Source organism: Pelodiscus sinensis, chromosome 13, assembly GCF_052426305.1.
Source record: "Pelodiscus sinensis isolate ZL-2025 chromosome 13, ASM5242630v1, whole genome shotgun sequence".
Lineage (NCBI taxonomy): Eukaryota > Metazoa > Chordata > Testudines > Trionychidae > Pelodiscus > Pelodiscus sinensis.
The window spans coordinates 14,317,915-14,337,375 of record NC_143064.1 but is presented as its reverse complement, the minus strand read 5'-3'; the positions used below and the strand labels follow the sequence as shown (position 1 = coordinate 14,337,375).

Genomic DNA, 19,461 nt, shown 5'->3' with positions numbered 1-19,461 from the left:
ATGCCGTTTTCCCTCATCTCTGCCATCCCAGCAAGTCAGAAGGTAGCAGGTTTAAAACTAAGAAAACAAAGTTCTTCTTCATACAGCGTGAAGTCAACCTGTGGAACTCCTTGCCAGAGGAGGCTATGAAGGCTAGGACTATAACAGAGTTTAAAGAGAAACTAGATAATTTCATGGAGGTTAGATCCATAAAAGGCTATTAGCCAGGGGATAGAAATGGTGTCCCTGGCCTCTGTTTGCCAGAGGCTGGAGAAGGATGGCAGGAGACAAATCACTTGATCATTGTCTTCGGTCCACCCCCTCTAGGGCACCTGGTGTTGGCCACTGTCGGTAGACAGGATACTGGGCTAGATGGACCTTTGGTCTGACCCAGTACGGCCGTTCTTATGTTCTAAGGTTCATTGAAAACGTGACTATAAATGCAAATAGATACTAGATGATATCATACCCAAGACGATGGCTGTGAATATGATAGCCCCTAAAGGCCCCATTGTTCCAGGTTACCAACACATGGTAAGAGACGTTCCTGGCTCTAAAGAGAGACCATCAAAGGAGACACAAGAAGTATTATTACACACACACACACACACACACACACACACACACACACCCTTTTACATATGGTGAGCTCCGGCAAAGAGAGATTATGCAGTTTGCCCATGGTCACAAAGGGGGAGACTGTGATAAAGCCAGGAACTCATGTTTCCTGAGTCCTATCTAGACCCTTAACTACAAAACGGTCCTTCCTCACTGAGGAAAACAAAAAAGTAAAGTAAGATGCTTTTTTTTTTTGGCTGGTCCTTACTGTTTCTCAACCTTTTATTCTCCACATTGAAATTCAACAGTTTTGCTTGTGGAGTCGTTCTCCCATGTCTTTGAAGCCATCAGCCATGAACTGTTTGTCCGCAGTAGGAAAAAAATACTGAGTTATTTTCAGGAGCGTTGCAAGGCAAATATGAATACATGGAATAAGACCATTCTACTGACTTCTGATAGAGCAATAGGAAAAAGTATGGAAGTGAATGACAAAAGAACGTTCAAATCACTTTTGTTGTAGGAAAGGGCAATGAACAAACCTACCCACTACGAAGGGTTTTTTTCCAGGAAGTGTGGGCTGTCACAGCTACCTGTCCCTTAACTGTCTTCAGTAGTGTGCTAGCAAGACAGTTTTCATGCTGCTCCTGCTCCCAGCTACTGAAGAGGAGGTCCCATCCGATGGAACACAGAATGAATGAACCTTATAGCCCAACGACCCCTCGACCCATCAGTACCAGCTCACCTAGCACCATGAAAATTGTTATGTGTTTTCTGACTGTATTTATTATAGCACAGACTATTGGGACTGTACTTTTTTGTTTATATCTTCACATGAAGCTGGATAAGGTAAGGTCCAAAATAAGATCCTGTTAAATGAACTGGTGCTAACAATGATTTTCATGTAGCACAAAGAAAACTGATTAGCAAGGGTGGAAAAGGAGGCAGAATAATGCAAATAGTTGTGCTTACACAGAAGCAGCATTTATTACGCAAACATTCTTGTGTATGCCTTTGTTTTCCATTTAATAAAAGATACTTTGTCAAAAAGATTTCCCCTTTAAATTAACAAAATGATAATAGAGTAGCAAAGTGTAGTGTAGAATTAAACCAAGCTGTCTATTCAATCAGATTAAATACAGTGACAGGAGCATGATATATTGTTGGGTTGGTTTGAATAGCTTGACAATTATTCTGTGCTCTTCTCAGGCATTAAGGTGAAATATTTATTTTGTGATAGTGTTTTGGATTCAGCAGTGATACCTAGCATGAGGCAGAGATTTCAGAAGCTTTTTTGATAATATTTGCCTCTGATAATTGTGTAGTAAGTTTCACTTTAGGAGAGTGGCGTTTTGTTTTTTTAATACGCACAATCCAAACTATTATGTTTCATGCTTCCAACAATATTTTTTAAAGAATTCAACATTTCAAAGCTGTTTTCAAGTTTGCTCTTATTCAAACTACGGCCAGACTACCCTATGCTTGCTAATTTGTAGTAAAAAAAAAAAAAAGATATACAGTAAGTGAACTATCTGTGTTTCATAAATCAAGTGAAATTACCTAGTTCAGTTTAGAATAAAATGTATTGTCCTTAAAAGGTGCACACACAATATTTTTTCATTAAAATTTAAAATATACATGTTTGCATATTTATAATTTAGATGTAAATGAGTTAATACTGATCCCTAATAAGTGTGGATCAGGGCTCTTAATGTTAAACTATAAGAGGCAAAGTAGTTTGAAAGCTAAGAATGGTTTATATTTGCATATGGTGGATCAGTTTGTAAATACTTTACTCACCTTACTGTGCAAGTCATCCCACAGATTGGAGTGGAATGATTTGTGTAGTATGGCACTACTCAAGAGAAACAGGGCATCACAGTCAGTCTCAATGAATGTAATGACTAGTTATTGCAACAGAATGTTTCTTCTCTGAGTTACGCCGTTGACTGATTTGGTCTAAAAGATTAAATGTACGTGATAGAAGGAGTCTGAATCTGCCACCTCTACTCACGATGAGAAGGTCCCAAGCTGAGGTAAACGTAAATGGGTGCACTCTGACGGCACCGGCAAGAGCTGGCTGAGTTGCGGCAAAAGCCAGCTGGCAGGGACCCGGGTTGCAATAGGACAGTGCCTGTAAGAAATTTTAAGTTACATTCATCGCTGGTCCTAAGACTCTGAGCTTGCATTTGATCCACTAGCACAGACCATGAAGAAATCTATTTGGTTCACTGGAATGTGGATTGGCGCCAGAGTCTGCGCTTTTCCATCCCAGTATAGCCTTAGTGATTTCAATGGGACTTATTAGCGATTCAAGGTCCTACTCCACAGGAGTAAGGGTGTCAGAATCAAGCTCTTCATCAAGATTTGCACCCAGACATTGGTACCAAGTCTCATCTTCTTCTGCCTTTTGAAAAGGGGGAAAATGTATTTTAAACACAAAAATTCTGAGAGCAAGTTTCAATTGCTGTAATTTATTCTATGCAGAAATCTGATGTGGGGTCCATTCCTGCATCCATTACTTAGACAAAATTCCCATTGAAATTAGTGGGAGTTTTGCTTGAGTATGGACTTCAGGATTGGGCCCTTGAAGGATGGTGTAGATACTTACCAATTCGGGAGATACCATTTCAGAATACGATGGGCTTATTTTCCTTTGCCACTTGTCCTCTAGCAGTCTGTTTACTCTCTCTATTATCTCACGGACAGATGGAACAGGAGTTGAGCTTACACGAAGATTATTTGTTCCTCAGAAGAATGCAAAAATGTCGGAAACCAGAAGGTGCAGATTCATCATTATTGGACTGTAAGGAGATCATAAACAGATTCCAGGATCTGCTAATCAAGGTAAGAGGTAGTTAAATAAATAAAGTTGCTGGTAAAGATTTGCATTGCCACGTATGCACACACACACGCACGCTCATGCATGCATAGAATCATAGAATAATAGGACTGGAAGGGACCTCGAGAGGTCATCGAGTCCAGCCCCCCGCCCTCAAGGCAGGACCAAGCTCCGTCTACACCATCCCTGACAGATGTCTGTCTATCATGCACACATGAACAATTACAAAGCTGTATTTAGAAAGTAATATTTGTACCCTTCCACACATTGGACCAGATTCCAATCCCATTTACATTAGAGTTAAATTCAGAATAACTCCATAGAAGGAAATAGAATTCTAATGGAAGTGTGAACAGAATCTGGCCCTCCAAAGAGATCATTATAGAGGCGGATTGTACAAGCACAAATACATGTTGGTAATTTTATTGACACATTTTGCCCCAGTTGACAATGGAATGTTTGTCTAAGAAAGTTTGAGGGTCATTTGCGTGGAATGAAACTTTTGACAGACGTAGGATAAAATGGAGTGCAACTATTTATCATGTACTGAAGACAAAGGTATAGGAAAGGCTCATTTATATTAGAGTTCAGTTATTGTGTCTGTTTAGTGTATAAGCTCCAGATCATGGCTCTTCCATGTTAAATAGAGTGCATGGCAATGGCGTTGGAACAATTTTTTTTTAGTGGGGATGTTGAGAGCCATCACACAAAACTGTAAATCCTACATAGGATGGAAACCACTTCATGCCAGGGTGTGGTGCCGCAGGTGGGGAATCCTCTTTGGGTTGGGGGCTGCTGGCCTACAGAAAAATCAGTCAGGGGCTGCACACAAGCAAGAAGCAAAAAAAAAAAAAAAAAATCCCCACACCAGAGCCTAGCAGGATCCAGGCTAGTAGACGTGATGTGCTCCAGCCTCACGTGGAGATGGTGGAGGAGCTGGAGCGGTGCCATAACAGTCTCCCCAATGCTGGAGCCCTGAGCCTTGAGGGCCGAATCTGGCCCCTGGGCCTTAAGTTCCCCACCACTGCCCTACCCCACTAGTTCCAGCACCCTGGTGCAAAGTATGCCAGTGGCACTTAACACATCATCATTATTACACAGGAGTAACAAAATATCCATAACAATATTTACGATGCACTAACCATGAAAAAATATAGATGACTAAATGCTGGGTGACTAAGCCCTTCACACTACTTGCTCTTTTTTGCAATCAAAAGTGTACACAAGAGATTGTGCTCTCAGTAGAGCACTCAGGACTTTGACACCCTAACTCAGTCTTATTGGCTTAATGGGAGCGACGAAGCTGATGCCCTGCAACTTGATCTCAGATTGTATCCAAGGAAAAAGGTTCTCCTTAAACTCTAAGAGTAGGACAAGAAGTGATGAGCTGAAATTGCAGAGAGGGAGGCTTAGGTTGGACATTAGGAAAAACTTCCTAAGTGTCCGGGTGGTTAAACACTGGAATAAATTGCCTAGGGAGGTTGTTGAATCTCCAAACACTGGAGATATTTAAGACTAGCTTAGACAAATACTTGTCAGAGCTGGTTTTAGCGATACTCAGACCTGCCATGAGTGCAGGGGACTGGACTAAATAAGTTGTCAAGTTCCTTTCCAGTCCTATAATTGTATTGTTTATGGATATTGCTCTGCTATCAGCTTTCATGCAGAACTGTACAGGGTTGTTGGTAAGATCTGACCCTATATGCTAAACAGTACACAGGAGAGCTGACTCTCCACTGTCTTGCACCTTGTGCGGTACTAACATTTTTGGAAGGTGGGCGTAAAATGATGCCACCCATGTGAAATTTGGTCGCATTTTTACACCCACGCTTACAGGTGTTGATGACTACACATGTTGCATTGTGCTTGAGAACTGAGCCCAGACTCTATGCTCCTTTTGGTGACTGGGGCTGAGGTGCAACACATATAACACATGGCAGGAAAAAGGTCTTGAAGAAGCAAAGCAGTAGCTTATTCGAGATGCATGAGAATCGTGCTAGATGCAAAATGCTGACCTGGTGGATTCTTGATGTTGCACAGTCCTTGGTTTGCATGTGGAAGTGCGGTACCATTAATGATAATGAGAATGCCATGCATAGATCTAAAAAAGCACATGGCTCCAGAGTTTTTAGGTCAGCCACATGGACACATAGCATCAAGTATTTTTTTATAACAATGAGCTTATTCATGAGGCACTAACCATTTTGTATAGTCAGAAAGTTTCTTCTGGCATTTCCTAATGAATGGAATAGGTGACAAGAACCAACTCTGAATTAGCGTCAGATTAGTGGAAGGTGCCCTCTAACTGCCTATCCCTTGGAAAAATTAGTTAGCAGTGTTTTTTCTGTTCAGTAGATATACTAAATTGGCATTTCCTATCAGCGCTAAGTGGATTCTGGTGGTTTGCACATCAGGGGACTAAACTAAAACCCATCCAAGTCAAATAGAAAACTTTCTGAAGGATTCCCATCATCCTCTAGTTAACAATGCAAATTATGATTGAAACTGACTAGTCTCGTCAGTACCCCCCAGTAGGCATGGCTTGGAGGAGTCCAGCATTACAGTTGTGTGAGATAGCCTCCTACGAAAGCCTCGCACTTTCTGAATTGCACTGTGCAGTCATTCGAAGTGTTTTCAAATACACCTTTCCCATTGCAGCATTTTAATGCTATAAAACCTAAAATGGGAACTTTGTGGATTTTTTTTTCTATCTCATATATTTTTTCTCTATGATAAATTGTTAATTTCTTTTATTCACACCTTGCCAAACAGTGATAACCAATGTCACTGGGAGAGTGTCTGTTTTGCGGGAACACTGTTTAACGTCGTTAGGTGTGCTCGCTTTGCTTATGTACGAGCGTCAATTCTGCTAATGCAAAGTCAGGGTGGTTAGCCAGAAGAACAAAAACTGGGGGATCTATTCTCCAATCTTTTCCACCTGTGGGAATGTTGTTGTTTAATGAGGCTTGCAGGTAGAGTATGCCGTAGTGTTCTAAACATCTAATGCAACTAGCTCTTCATCCTCCCATCAGATAAAAGGCATAATGTGCAGTTTAATATGCATTGGCATTCAGGGCGGTCAAACTGTTTTGCTCTGTATGGATATTTACAAAAGAGTAAAGATTCAGTTTCTCCGCCCTGGCACTATAATCATAGACTCATAGAACTGGAAAGGACCTCCAGAGGTCATCCAGTCCCCTATACTCATGGCAGGACCAAGCATCATCCAGTATGTAGTATGTTGTTTACCTATGGGTAGCTATCCTACATTCTAGTTCCCCAAATTGGCTACATTTCCTTTGTACACCCCTGCAATGCTAGGATGAAAAGTTTCATGTAAATCTAAAATATTATGTGTCAAACTCTGTTCTCAGTTGTGCCGGTGACTCTTTACTAGAATATCATTATATGGTCACAGATAACTCCAAGGGGATGATTCTATCACGAGGGTCCTACCAAATTCACGTTCTTGAAAAATGCATCACAGATTGTGAAATCTGGTCTCCTCCCCATGAAGTCTGGTCTTTTGTGTGTTTTTACCCTATACAACATATATTTCACAGGGGAGACAGCGTTACTCAAATTGGGGGTCTTGGCCAAAAAGGTTGCACCATTGCCACCATTACTTCTATGCTGCTTTCAGAGCTGGGCAGCTGGAGAGCAGCGGCTGTTGGCCAGGTGCCCATCTCCAACGTAGCGTCCTGCCAGCAGAAGGCCAGAAGTTAGGGTGGCAATGTCAGCCTGTGCCACACTTACTCATGGGTTGCTGCCTTCAGAGCTGGGCAGATGGAGAGCATCAGCTATTGAGCTAGTGCCCAGCTCTGAAGGTAGCAGCACAGAAGCAAGGGTGGTAATATCATACCTACCATCTTTGCTTCTGAGGAAAGCTCCCGGCCAGCAGCCACTGCTCTTCAGCTGTCCAGCTCTAAAGACAGTGCTGCTGCCAGCTGCAGTGCAGAAGTAAGGTAGGTGTATCACAACCCCTATAATAATCTCTTCATACCACCCTAGAATAACCTTGTGACCCTCCACAACGCTTTCTGGATCAGGATCCCTATAATTACAACACTGTGAAATTTCAGATTTAAATAACTGAAATTATGACAGAAGGTCTCAGAGGGGTAGCCATGTTAGCCTGATGAAGTGGGTTTTACCCATGAAAGCTCATGATCCTATATATATATTTTTTATTAGTTTTGAAGGTGCCACAGAGTATGCATTGTTTTCAAAATCATGACAGTAATGATTTCTAAAATCCTATACCTGTGAAATTGACCAAAACGGACTGCAAATTTGTTAGGGCCCTGGTTATGACACACACATTGTAGGATGAGATGCGCTACGTTTTGAACACTAATTAAATGTGATTTTCGATCTCTGAATCTATGAATAAACTTTTTTAATGTTCTGGTTTTAGGATGCAGAAGTCAGCAAGCCTGGTGCAATCTTTGAAATGCAAAAAGGTACATTTCTTGATATTCTGGGAAAATAAAGTGGAAATGAGGTCTGTCATGAGACAATTTTCTTTGCTGCATTGAAAACACTGTAGATAACATAGGAAGTCTGGCAACAGTCTGCACTGTGCTTGGAGCCTGATCTTGCTCCAGAGCAGTCAATGGCAGCGCTCCCATGCAGCGGGTTTTGTACCTCATGATGTTCCAGAAGGTCTCGAGTCAGTGTCTTAATATTTATGACAATCCTTTAGTTTTACTGTGCCATTCTGGGGAAAAATTTGAAGTTCCCTTTGCTCTGCATTTGGGTCTCTCAGTGCTGTTCCACCATGATAGCATAGGCAGGAGAACGTCTCTAGAAGAAGTAAGATGCCATGAAAGTGCTTGCCAGGAAAACTACTACAAATGCTCATTTGCTAAATCTGCTGGTATATAAGCCAGTAAGGAAGCACTGTTTTACTATTGCCCCAATGCTGCCAAACCTTTAGTTTACACAGGCAGAAAATATTTTCCAAGCTATTTACTATGTATTGTCTGCCCATCATCTCTGCAAGGCCAGCATTTGTAGCAGACAAATTAATGAGATCCTGGTGCTAATTAAAGCCAGTGTGTTAAAGCCGGCCCTTTGGAAGTCAATGAGACTCTACACCTGTGACCAAAGGGAGGATTGAAACACAATGTATTCAAGAGTGTATGTAAATACTTATTGGTGGTTGCGTTTTATAGTCCTGCCTGGTGGGTTTCTGCTAGTGCCTTTCTCAGATCCCTTGGCGGGAAGGGAATGTCTTCTCGGCAGAGGGAGCCCAAGGGATTAGCGCCAGAGTCCGAGCATCCAAGATAGGCAAGCTGAGGTGTGAGCAGCCACGTGGCAAGGCTATGCCTGTATTACTGCATCCTCACCCAAGGGTGTCACAAGGGCTTCTGAGGTGCATCTCACAATGTGTGGTACTGCAATAAATTGAGCCACTCTGTTAAATTGTGGGAAGATGTGTCTGTCCTGGATATATGAGGAATGATGGGAAGGCACTGGAGGACTATTAACCTGGGATGAAAGCACCACGCCTGGACGAGGAGGTTTTTGTGTGTGGATGGGCGGGGACAACATCGGAGTCAGAGCCTGCGCCACCCTCTGTAGCGCTGACATGCCCTGACACACACTGCTTGTGGTGGGCATGAAAAGGCTTATTGAAGTGGTTAATCACTGCAGAACACAGCATCCCACCTCTGGCTTCTGGGTGCGCCTTTATGCTGTGCAACCTACTGGCAATTTATCATCAATTCCGGGTGCTAGAGTCTGGGGGTTGGCTAATTAACATATCGTCTGTCCCCTCATTTGCCTTACATGTGATACTTGTTGCGATGTAAACATCTCCACCTTCCTGTGCTCATGGGAATGCATTACACATGGGAATTGCATTACACATGGGAACTCCTGCATGTTTTGTGCAGTCAAGAGTTTGGCTGAATATTAATTTATGCTTTGGTCTTGAAGGACTCAGCAAGGGCACTGGGGTCTGCTTCTATGGGGCTCGCGGCAGGATTGGGGACTTTGACTCTATTGGACAGGCACGTTTTCTGTGAGCAATGGGCCTTTTTAAAATCAGTTCTGATGATTCTGGCTCTGGTGTACTTTAATATGATTACACAGCACGGAGATGCGTCCAGTGTAGTAGCTGTACTGTCTGTGATAACAACTAAGGATAAATACATGAATAAATTGCTGGCTTTGTTTAATTGTAGATGACAGGCACCAACCAATTTCAGCTCACCTGAGGGGGTTCAAGAATGGCACCAAGTCTCTGTCAGGTAAGAAACCCAGCTTTGCCAGACCCTATTCTCAAACTGGGGAGGGTGGGGAAGGAGAGAGGAGTGGTGAAATAATCATAATGGGGTGTCTAATGGAGTCCTGGGTCCAGTACTATTCAGTATTTGCATTAATGCCTTAGATCAGGGGTTCTCGAAGTACGGTCCGCGACCCCCACAGCGGGAAGCCTATGCTGACACTCCAGCCCCATTTCCCCTCCCCCCCCCATCTTCTTTCATGAGGTTGAAGCTCCAGCGCAGGATTCCTGATGCGAGGTTGGGGGGGGGAGCCCTGCAGGCCAGTTCCAGCCGCGGGGGAAGGAAGTGGTTCTACACACTGCTGCCAGGCTCTCTCCCACCCCACAGCAGAGGAAATGGCAGCACAGGAAATTGCTCCCCTGGAAGTTTCCCCCGCTGCTCCCATTGGCTGGAATAATGGCCAATGGGACCTCGGGGTGCAGTGCCTGGAAGTGGTGGGAGGCCTGGAGCCCGGCAAATGCCCCTCATGCCCAGACCCTTTGCCCCCATCCCCTTCCTGCACCTTCCTCCCTCCCAGACTCTCCCCACATAGCCTGCTCCTTCATTCTATCTCCTGGACAGACCCCACTCTCTCCTGTACCCATTTTGTCATCATAAGTGGTTGGGTGGTGGTCTGCAGAAAGGTCTGCGTTGAGTGAGGTGGGCTGTGGACCAAAACGTTTGAGAATCGTTGCCTTAGATAATGGAACGGCTGGTATGCAAATCAAATTTGCCGATGATGGCAAGCTGGCTGAAGTTGCAAGCACTTTGGAGATCAGGATTAGAATTTAAACTAATCTTGACAAATTAGAGAATTGGTCTGAAATCAACAAGGTGAGATTCAATAAAGGCAAATGCAAACTACTTCACTTTGGAAGGACAAATTAAATGCACAACTAGAAAATGGGGAATAATTGACCAGGCAGATGTAGTATCCAAATCCTGAAAAGGATCTTGGGGTTACAGTAGGTCACAACTTGAATATGAGTCAACAATGTGACCCAGTTACAAAAAAGGCTAATTATTCCGGTGCGTATTAACAGGTGTGCTGTGTATAGGATTTGGAAGGTAATTGTCCAGCTTTTATAAACTTGAGTACCATGTCCAATTTTTTGGTGCCATGCTTTAGGAAAGATGTGGATAAACTTAGTCCAGAGGAGAACAACAAAACTGATAAAAGGTTTAGGTAATCCAACCTAGGGGGAAAGATTTAAAAAACCTAAGCAAGGATAGTCTTGAGAAAAGAAGACTGAAGGGACCTGAGAACAGCCTTCAAATATGTTAAAGGCTGTTGTAAAGAGAACTGCGATCAATTGTTTTCCACATCCACTGACTGTAGGATAACAAATAATGGACTTAATCTGCAGCAAGGAAGACTTAGGTTAGATATTAGGAAAACTTCCTAACTACAGAACTAGTTAGGTTCAGGACAGGTTTCCGAGGAATGTTGTGGAATCTCTATCACTGAAGGTTTTTAAGAAGAGGTTGGACAAACACTTGCAGGTTTAGGTTTACTTAGTCAGGCTCAGCATATGGGATTGGACTAGGAGATTTCTTGAGGCCCCCTCAAGCACTCCATTTCTGTGAGTCAGTGACAATATTTGACTCTTTAAACGTGCTTTTTTCTGTAGAGCTCAAAACGCTTTATAAAGTAGGAGAAGAGCATTATTCCCATTTTACAGAGGGGGAAACTGAGGCATGGAGAGTTGATATGACTTGCCTAAGGACATCTAGCTGGCCAAAGGCAGAGCTAGGAATAGCACTCCCATCTCCTGAGTCCCAGCTCTCTGCTCTAACCACTGGACACACATTTTGCTGTGTGGGGTTTTACTCTCCGGGGGTCAAACTATGTAGAGCATTGTTCTTGATTATGATGGTATTGCATGTAGGCTAACTCCTGCTTGCCTTATCCTGAATTCCCATGTGCCAATGCACTGGAGTAAGGTGAGCTGGATTCAGTCCTGTGGGAAGCGAAACTGAAGAGCTATAATAAATTAGAAGACAATAATTCCAGCATACCTTTAACCTCCCAATGAACATTTTCCCTTTTGCTTCAGTACTGGTTGTTTTCTATTTTTTAAATCGTGTTTCCTAAAAATAAATAATGGGTGTTCTTGGAGAAAAGGAAATAATGTCATTGTTTGTGGATGGAATCACCATCCTGCTGAAGCCTGGTTAAAATACATTTGATCTTGTCGGCATGTCATGCATGATGAAGGGGGGCAGAACTGGGTAGAATAAGAGTGCATGTGTGTGTGTGTGTAGTGTACACAGGGTAGAATAGGTGCATGCACTTTTCCTAAGGTTATTTCTGGTGGTCATTTTTACAAGAAAGCCTGCTAAATGAAGAATAGTCTCATCTCAGGGGACTGTGAGTAGAGAGAGTAAGAGCTTTTTAAGGGAAGACTAAGTTCGTGGTATGCAGAATTAATACCCCTTGCTAAACTGTAAGTTCCAAACAAGGCCTATTCCTGCAAACCCTTAGTCATGAGAGCAGTCTGTAATCACACAAAACATCTCACTTTTCCCAGGGCTGTCTACACTTTCCCACCATTGATATCAACAGAGAGAGCCTTCCTTAGATAAGGCATTGATGGCCACTGGCTTTCCAGGGTCTGGCTACACCACAATTAAAACCCCCACAAGTGTGAAGATGTTTGGGCTCAGGCTGGAGTCAGATTTTAGGACCCTGCGGAGTGGGAAAGTCCCAGAATTATTGCAACTAAACAGCCCCTAAGCCCCATGAGCCTGGGCCAGCTGGCACAGGTCAGCCCCACAGTATCTAACTGCAGTGTAGACATACCCTGAGTGCCTATAATGAAAGTGTAAACACACCTGAGTCTTGTTCTGCACCATCTCAGTTACGTTTACCTAGAGCAGTTTTCTGAATCTGTGCCAAAGACATTGTTGTCCTGGGTACGCTCGCACTTATATCCTGTTCAGCACTGGTTTGGCTACGCTAAGAAGAGGTACATTTCCTAGTGTGGCTCTAACTAAGGACACATCCTGCAAGAGCAATGGTGGATGAGTAAGAGTTTGTGAGATCAAGCCTATAATCTGGTAAAAATCTGTAACCCTAAGCACGTTTCAGTTTATTCTGGAGTAACTACCAGTAAACAGTAATTGCTCTTTCCATCTGTGACTCTACAGCTCACGTAGCCATTATTCCATTTGCTCAACCCAGAGCTGTGGGGAAAACTTAGTAACAGGGAAAAAAATCATAGAAGACGCTACTACATTAAAAAACTCCCTGGGATCCTACTGATCTTCTAATGTAAAGTAGCCCAAAAATGTACTAGTTTGGTTGGGACTCTTGCTTAGACTCAGCCATCAGGGAACAAGTGAACTAGACAGTAACTTGCACATGTAAAGATCTCATTGCTGGATTATTCCTTCACTAACAGAACTTCCTATCAAAGGACAAGATACCCATTCTGCACCCACTGCAGTGAATGGTCTTTCTGTTTATGAGGGGTGGGGTTCTGTGTGCGGTGGTTAGAAACAGCGATACTGGATATTATTTTCATAGTCACGTCCAAAGCTGGAGTTCATTCTCTTCTCTTTCCTGGATTATAGTAGGTCACTCAACACATAGCTTGCTCTGGAACAATCATAGGGTCTGATCCTTCAGTAGGATTGATTTTGTATCCTAAATTAAGATCAGCCTGTGGTGGTTTAAATTTTATTCTGTGCGTTAATGCCACTCTCAGGACTCCATCAGGCCTAGCAAACTTCCGAAACCCTTAGGCCATATCTATGCTACATGGGAGATCGACACTGCCATGGTCAGTCTTCCAAGATTTGATTTAGAGGGTCTAGTGAAGACCCACTAATTCAAACTGATAGGGTGACCTTACTGGCACCGGTACTCTTGCTCCTCCTGCTGTGTGGACAGTGATTTCAGATACACTCCTTCCAACTGTGTAATTAACATAGCTGGAGTTATGTATCTTAAGTCGACCTTCCCCGTTAATGTAGATGTTGCGTACTCCCCTTTAGAGAGCGACTGTGTACTTCCTTATCTGATTATCACGCTTAAGACTTTTTTTTAAAATGCCTGGTTGGAAATGCATATTTGCTCAGTGAACTTCAATAGGATTTGATTCTGCCCTGAAGAGCTCAAGGGGAACTTCGTAATTGACTTCAATGGGCACAGGACCAGGCCCTCGGAGAAAAAAGCTCTCCATTGGGATGTCTAAACAGCAACTAAACCAACTTTGCCTCGCAGGACTCATGCTGTTTTGAGGCTGCTTAGACTTCCAGGCCCAGGCTGGAGTCTGAGCTCGAGGGCCCTCCCAGCTCACAGGGTCCCACAGCCCAGCTTCCAGCCTGCGTCCAGAATCTTCACAACAGTGGAGCAGCCTGGCGCGGTTCAGCCACGACTGTCTGTTTGCTGGTCGACATGTCCTAACGGGTTTGGCTGGCACTTAGGCGGGAGGCTGAAGGAGCAGGGTGGGCTTCAGAGCCGAAGTTGCAACATCTCCACAGCTGTTTTTAGTGCTCTAGAGCAAGGCAAAGTCTGTAGCTGGGGGGCCTGAGAGACACTGCAGCCGGCTGCGCAGATGGACTCTAATTGCTTATCATACATCATGTTCTACAGGAGAGAGGCTTTTTTGTTTCTGGAGATTAAAACAAAGTATCCGAATGGGTTTCATTTCTTTGCTGTGCCCTCCCAAAAGGGGCCAAACACATTTTCAAGAATGTCTTTATAACAGGGGTGTGGAAACTAAGGCTAAGGGGCTGGATGTGGCTCCCAGCTTGCCCAGATCCAGTTCCCGAGACTTGGAGTTCATCCCCCAGCATTGGGAGCCCATGCTGGTGCTTCAGTCCCCCGGCCAAACCCCCACAGGGCTGGAACCCACAAAATACACTAGCCTAGGCACCCCCAGACTCTGGTGTGGGGATTTTTAAAAATTATTTATTTGTTTGTTTGTTTTTGTTTTGCTTCTCATTCTGATTTTTCTGTGGGTCAGTTGCCCCTGAACCCAAAAGGGTTCCCCACCCCTGCTTTAAAAGGCGAAATCATGTAGAAGCATGCCAAGTAGATAGAGGAGGTAACAGTCTGATCCCAGTTGTGCTACTGAAATTGAATGGTGTTACTCTTTAAGACACATGCACACATCCATGCCCCTTTACATACACACATGCTCTCTCTCTTTCAAACACATACACCTATATATACTCCTAAGAAAAACATCATTGCAGGGCTTGCTAAATAAAATCCCTCGAATCCACAGCAGTGCTCAATATTGGTCTATGAGTCAGCCAAACAAAGGTTGCACCTGCATTCTTTTACACAGCTGTTTTTTACTCTAATGGGCATTTTACCTGCATAAGGATGTACTCCCAAAGTGTCCTGGGCAGAACACCTCCACGTCCCCGCCCCCACTAGCTATAACAGCTGGCACACACCCACTGGCCCAGACGAGCGTGCAGCACAGACCAGATGCAGATGCTGTTGGTGGAGATTTGTATTTTGCCACAAGACCATTTATGGTGTGTTGGTTGATAGGCTCCGAGGCACCCACGGCAACCGGAGAATTAAACCTCTAGCAAGTTTATTTTTATACTTCCTCGCCTGATCCTCGCCCTCTTCAGTAGCTGGAAGAGGGTGATGGAAGGAGGAACCTAAATAGAGTACACGGGTCAAAAACAAATGTCAGAACCTGTTACCTTTGTGGTGGAGTCAGTGTAATGCTGAGAGACAGAACCCAACCTGGGACCTCTGGAGCTTAGTGCATGAGCCTCTACTGCTTGAGCTAAAAGCCATGTGGCACTCAGTTCGGGCTGTAGAGCAGACTCATTCGCTCTCCCTCTGTAAGTGATTTCAGTGCTTCTGCATGGGACAGCGACCCACACCCCGCAGACGTGGGTTACATCAGCTCCTCTCAAAGGCAATGTCTGAGCACTGGGAGGTTGCACTGACTTCAGTGGAGCTATGCCCATTTACACCAGCTGAGACTCTGGCTCTTTGTCTTTATTTGCAACAAAACATACTCTAACCATGACTGTCAAGTATCAGAGGGGTAGCCGTGTTAGTCTGAATCTGCAAAAACAGCGAGGAGTCCTGTGGCACCTTATAGACTAACTGAAGTGTAGGAGCATAAGCTTTCGTGGGCAAAGACCCACTTCGTCAGATGCATGCTCCTTCACTTCAGTTAGTCTATAAGGTGCCACAGGACTCCTCGCCGTTCTAACCATGACTGTTTCTTGCTGTGTGAAGAAAGCCAAATGCTAAGCCACATACCAGGTCAATTAGAGGGGACAGTGTAGCTTAAAAACCAAAAAAAACCCAACTTCCTTCCTAGGTATAAATAACACAGCAGAGCCAAAGTGTGGCCATCTAGGGATAGAGTATCCCCCGAGAGCACACAGCCCAGCTCCGATCATTCCCTTCAGCATTGGTCCACTTCACGATGTGAAATGGGTGTCTAGTAGTGTAGGTGTAACCCACACACCTAGTGTGGTTACTATACAGTGGCACCTAGACCACAGCAACAGTTAAGACCAAGAGACCTCTACAGCACAGGCTGGGAGCCAGCTGGCTTTTAGCTCAGAAGGTAGAGGCTCCTATATTCTGCATCAGAGGTCCCAGGTTCAAATCCACCTGGTGGTGGTTATGTATGCACAGGAAGGCACAGCTTTCCCAAAATTGCCTACATGCCCTGGCCACCAGGGAGGGCTGGGGCCAGAACTAGGGCTGCAGCACCCAGCCCTCCAGGGGGCTAGGAAGGCTGGGACTAGGGTGGGTGGGGCTTGGCTCCAAGGGAGGGCCTGGGCAGAAGGGGCGGGGCTGGAGCTTGCCTTCCCCAACTGGGCCTTCATCCATAGCCCATACAACTGATACAACTACTTGCCATGAAGAACCAATCCCCTTTCTCCCAGGGCAGGAAGAGGGAGCACAGAAGCAGGAAGAGGGAGCACAGAAAGAGGGAGGCTATGCTGTGGGCAGCACTCAGCCCAGAGGAGGAGTGTGTGGGCAGGACAGGAAGGAAGGCAGCCATTTCTCCCCTGCACTCTAGACGAAGATTGGGAAGTTGTACCAGGGAGCATGTAGATGCGCTTAGGCTACGTCTACACTGACAGCTTCTTATGCAAAAACTCTTCCAGAAGAGAGCGTCTACACTGGCATGTGCTTTTGCGCAAGAGTATCCATGCCAGTGTAGATGCTCTCTTGCACAAGAAAGCTCTGATGGCCATTTTAACCATAGGGCTTTCTTGCGCAAGAAATTCCTGTTGCCTGTCTACACGGGCCTCTTGCGCAAGAACAGTTGCACAAGAGGGCTTATTCCTGAGTGGGAGCATCATATTTCTTGCGCAAGAAGCCCTGATTTTATACAGTAGAACGTCAGTTTACTTACACAAGACCACATGGCCAGTGTAGACAGGCAGCAAGTTTTTGCGAAAGAGCGGCTACTTTGGCACAAGATCGCGCCAGGGTAGACACAGCCTTAGTGAGAGACAGTTCCTACCACTATGCGCTTATACAGTCTATACACACCAGAGAGACGAGGTGGGACTAATCTCATTCATACCAACCTTTCACATGGTATTTTGTTCTGGGAATGTGATTTCTGACTCATTCCACTCAACAGTGATGTTTTTTCCCCTCCACAGTGCTGCACTGGGAGAAAACGGGCTATGCCCCTATGAGTAACCTGATATCCTACAAAGGAGGGAAATTGAAGGTGAAAGAAGCAGGACTCTACTACATCTACGCCCAGGTCAGCTTCTGCAGCAAACCAGCACCTGGGGCACCATTTACCGTGTTTATTTATTTGAACCTCCCATCGGAATTCGATCGGCTCTTATTAAAGGGACAGGATACACACAGCGCATCCGGTGTTTACTGTGCCCTCCAATCCACTCACTTGGGAGGAGTGTTTGAGCTCCGGCAAGGCGACATGGTGTTTGTTAACGTGACAGATTCGACTCAAGTGAACTATGATAATGGAAACACATACTTTGGTATGTTTAAACTCTATTGAGAAGTGACCTGCCATGAAGGACGGAGCTGCAGGAGGTCCAATCCCAACTTTGTTAAACTAAGTGACTTCTCCTGGTTTTCAATATTTATGTCTCTCTGCATCTTTCGTTTTCTTGTATCTAGTTTTGTATATTTTATTATTTATTAAAGAGGGCAGAACCTACCCTAAGAACAGAAACAGAACGTTTGGAGCTGTTCCTGGGTGCACTTTGTTCTCTCCTTTTCACTGTGGAATGTCTGTACACATCTGTATCATATGTATTTAAGCCTTCCATGCCCTGTGCCATCACTTCCAAAAGGGTGGATTGTGCTCATTTAGTAGAACATAATATGAGTGTTTCTTTCCAAACAACATGAGGGACTCCAGCCAGATAGATAATGCATACCTCTTTTTCAATCTGCTTATAAAATAGCAATGGAAAACATTTTTAAAGGTTCAGAAATGTCTTCTCTAGGAAAAAAAGCCATCAGCAAATTTCTGCCGTTAACCAGTAACTGCCAATGATACATGCTTGCCATTTAAATTGTACATTTCACCTGACACTTCCCTTCTTTTCATCTCTGTGCAAGTACAATATGCAATCAGCAGAGTCTTGGATCGTTTATGATTGTGTGATATTTACTGAGGCTTGTTCACACTGGGTGAAATTCACTCTGGAGCAGCAGGGCTTGTGTGCCCCTCGTGTGCTCAGAACCAGGCTTCAGTGAGCTACATATAACCCAGTGTCCCAGGATGAATTTCATTCACAAGCCTAGACTGTCCTGTATAGAATTGTGAATGGAGGGGACATTTTGCTCATGGAACAACCCACAGACATGTGGAAGGGGGCCTCGGGCACCTACCTACATTGCTACCCCTTCTCTCCTCACCCTGGACACCCCTCCTCCATGGATCCTTCTTCCACACTGGGAAGGCAGAAGGCTGGGCTGGGCAAGATCCCCTGTCTAGTCCTATTTGATCAGCTCCAAGCTATATTATCTATTGGGCAGGGACTTCCACGGACTCTTGGGGCTACCACAGCCGGAGTATGTCGTGGTAGAGCAGCTCCACTAGCATCACTGGGGTAGAGCAGGGGCAGAGGGACTGGATCTCTATGGATAAGCCCCAGAGAACATGTGGGAACATGTGGGAACAAAGAGTAATATGGGGATGCCCTTGCTGAGATTTCCTACCCCTCCCCCACCCCTCGACCTTTCCATGGACTGTGGGAGAGGGTGATCTGGGATATAATAAAGTCATCAATTTACCTAGCGCCTTGCACCCAAAGATCCCAAATAGCAAGAGACTTTTCAGCAGGCCTGATCCTGGAACTCTGACTCACTCAAGTAGAGTCCGCTTGTGGGAGAAACCCTGTTGAAGTACATAAGATTGCTGGTGTAAGGGTTGCAGGATGGGGACAGAGGATTTCTGCCTGAGTAAAGACTGTCAGATTGGCCCATAAAATATTCCACGGTCACTTGCCCCATCGTCAACAGGCAGCCATGTCTGGGAGGGAAAGCAGTGGTCTTTACTCACAGAACATACTAATACCACTGACTGTAGATTTCAGATCTGATGCTGCGCCCCCTGATGTCACTGAGAGACATGCTCAGAATCCGTCAGTCTCATTTAACAATATTTTAATATGTAAGTGTTGTTGGCATAACTTTATTAGAGTCAGGAAAAGGGATTTGTTTGATGCATCATGTAAAAATTATTTATTTAATTAAAGCTGTCTTATATTCCTGGACAAAGGGAAGGAACAACTCAACAGTGCATTGAAAAACAGACAGTATGAAAGGAATAAACACAATTGTTGTGATATTTGTGTGGTGATGTTGGTTCC

General features: G+C 44.5%; 1 protein-coding gene across 1 annotated transcript; it reads left to right on the top strand.

The window, feature by feature from the left end:
• Positions 1–1,143: 1,143 nt before the first annotated feature.
• On the top strand, positions 1,144–18,741 carry CD40LG (CD40 ligand). Its single transcript, XM_006115469.5, has 5 exons — positions 1,144–1,383; positions 3,244–3,381; positions 7,794–7,839; positions 9,568–9,633; positions 17,266–18,741. Exons 1-5 carry the CDS (start codon positions 1,216–1,218, stop codon positions 17,634–17,636), a joined length of 789 nt encoding a protein of 262 aa, XP_006115531.2. The 5' UTR covers positions 1,144–1,215; the 3' UTR covers positions 17,637–18,741.
• The last annotated feature ends 720 nt before the right edge of the window (positions 18,742–19,461 follow it).

Bases quoted from the DNA above. Each gene is read 5' to 3' on its own strand.
- CD40LG (XM_006115469.5), top strand. From the start codon at position 1,216: ATGGAACACAGAATGAATGAACCTTATAGCCCAACGACCCCTCGACCC. The intron at 1,384-3,243 runs GTAAGGTCCAAA...TCTCACGGACAG, and splicing joins TTCACATGAAGCTGGATAAG to ATGGAACAGGAGTTGAGCTT. The intron at 3,382-7,793 runs GTAAGAGGTAGT...TTCTGGTTTTAG, and splicing joins TCCAGGATCTGCTAATCAAG to GATGCAGAAGTCAGCAAGCC.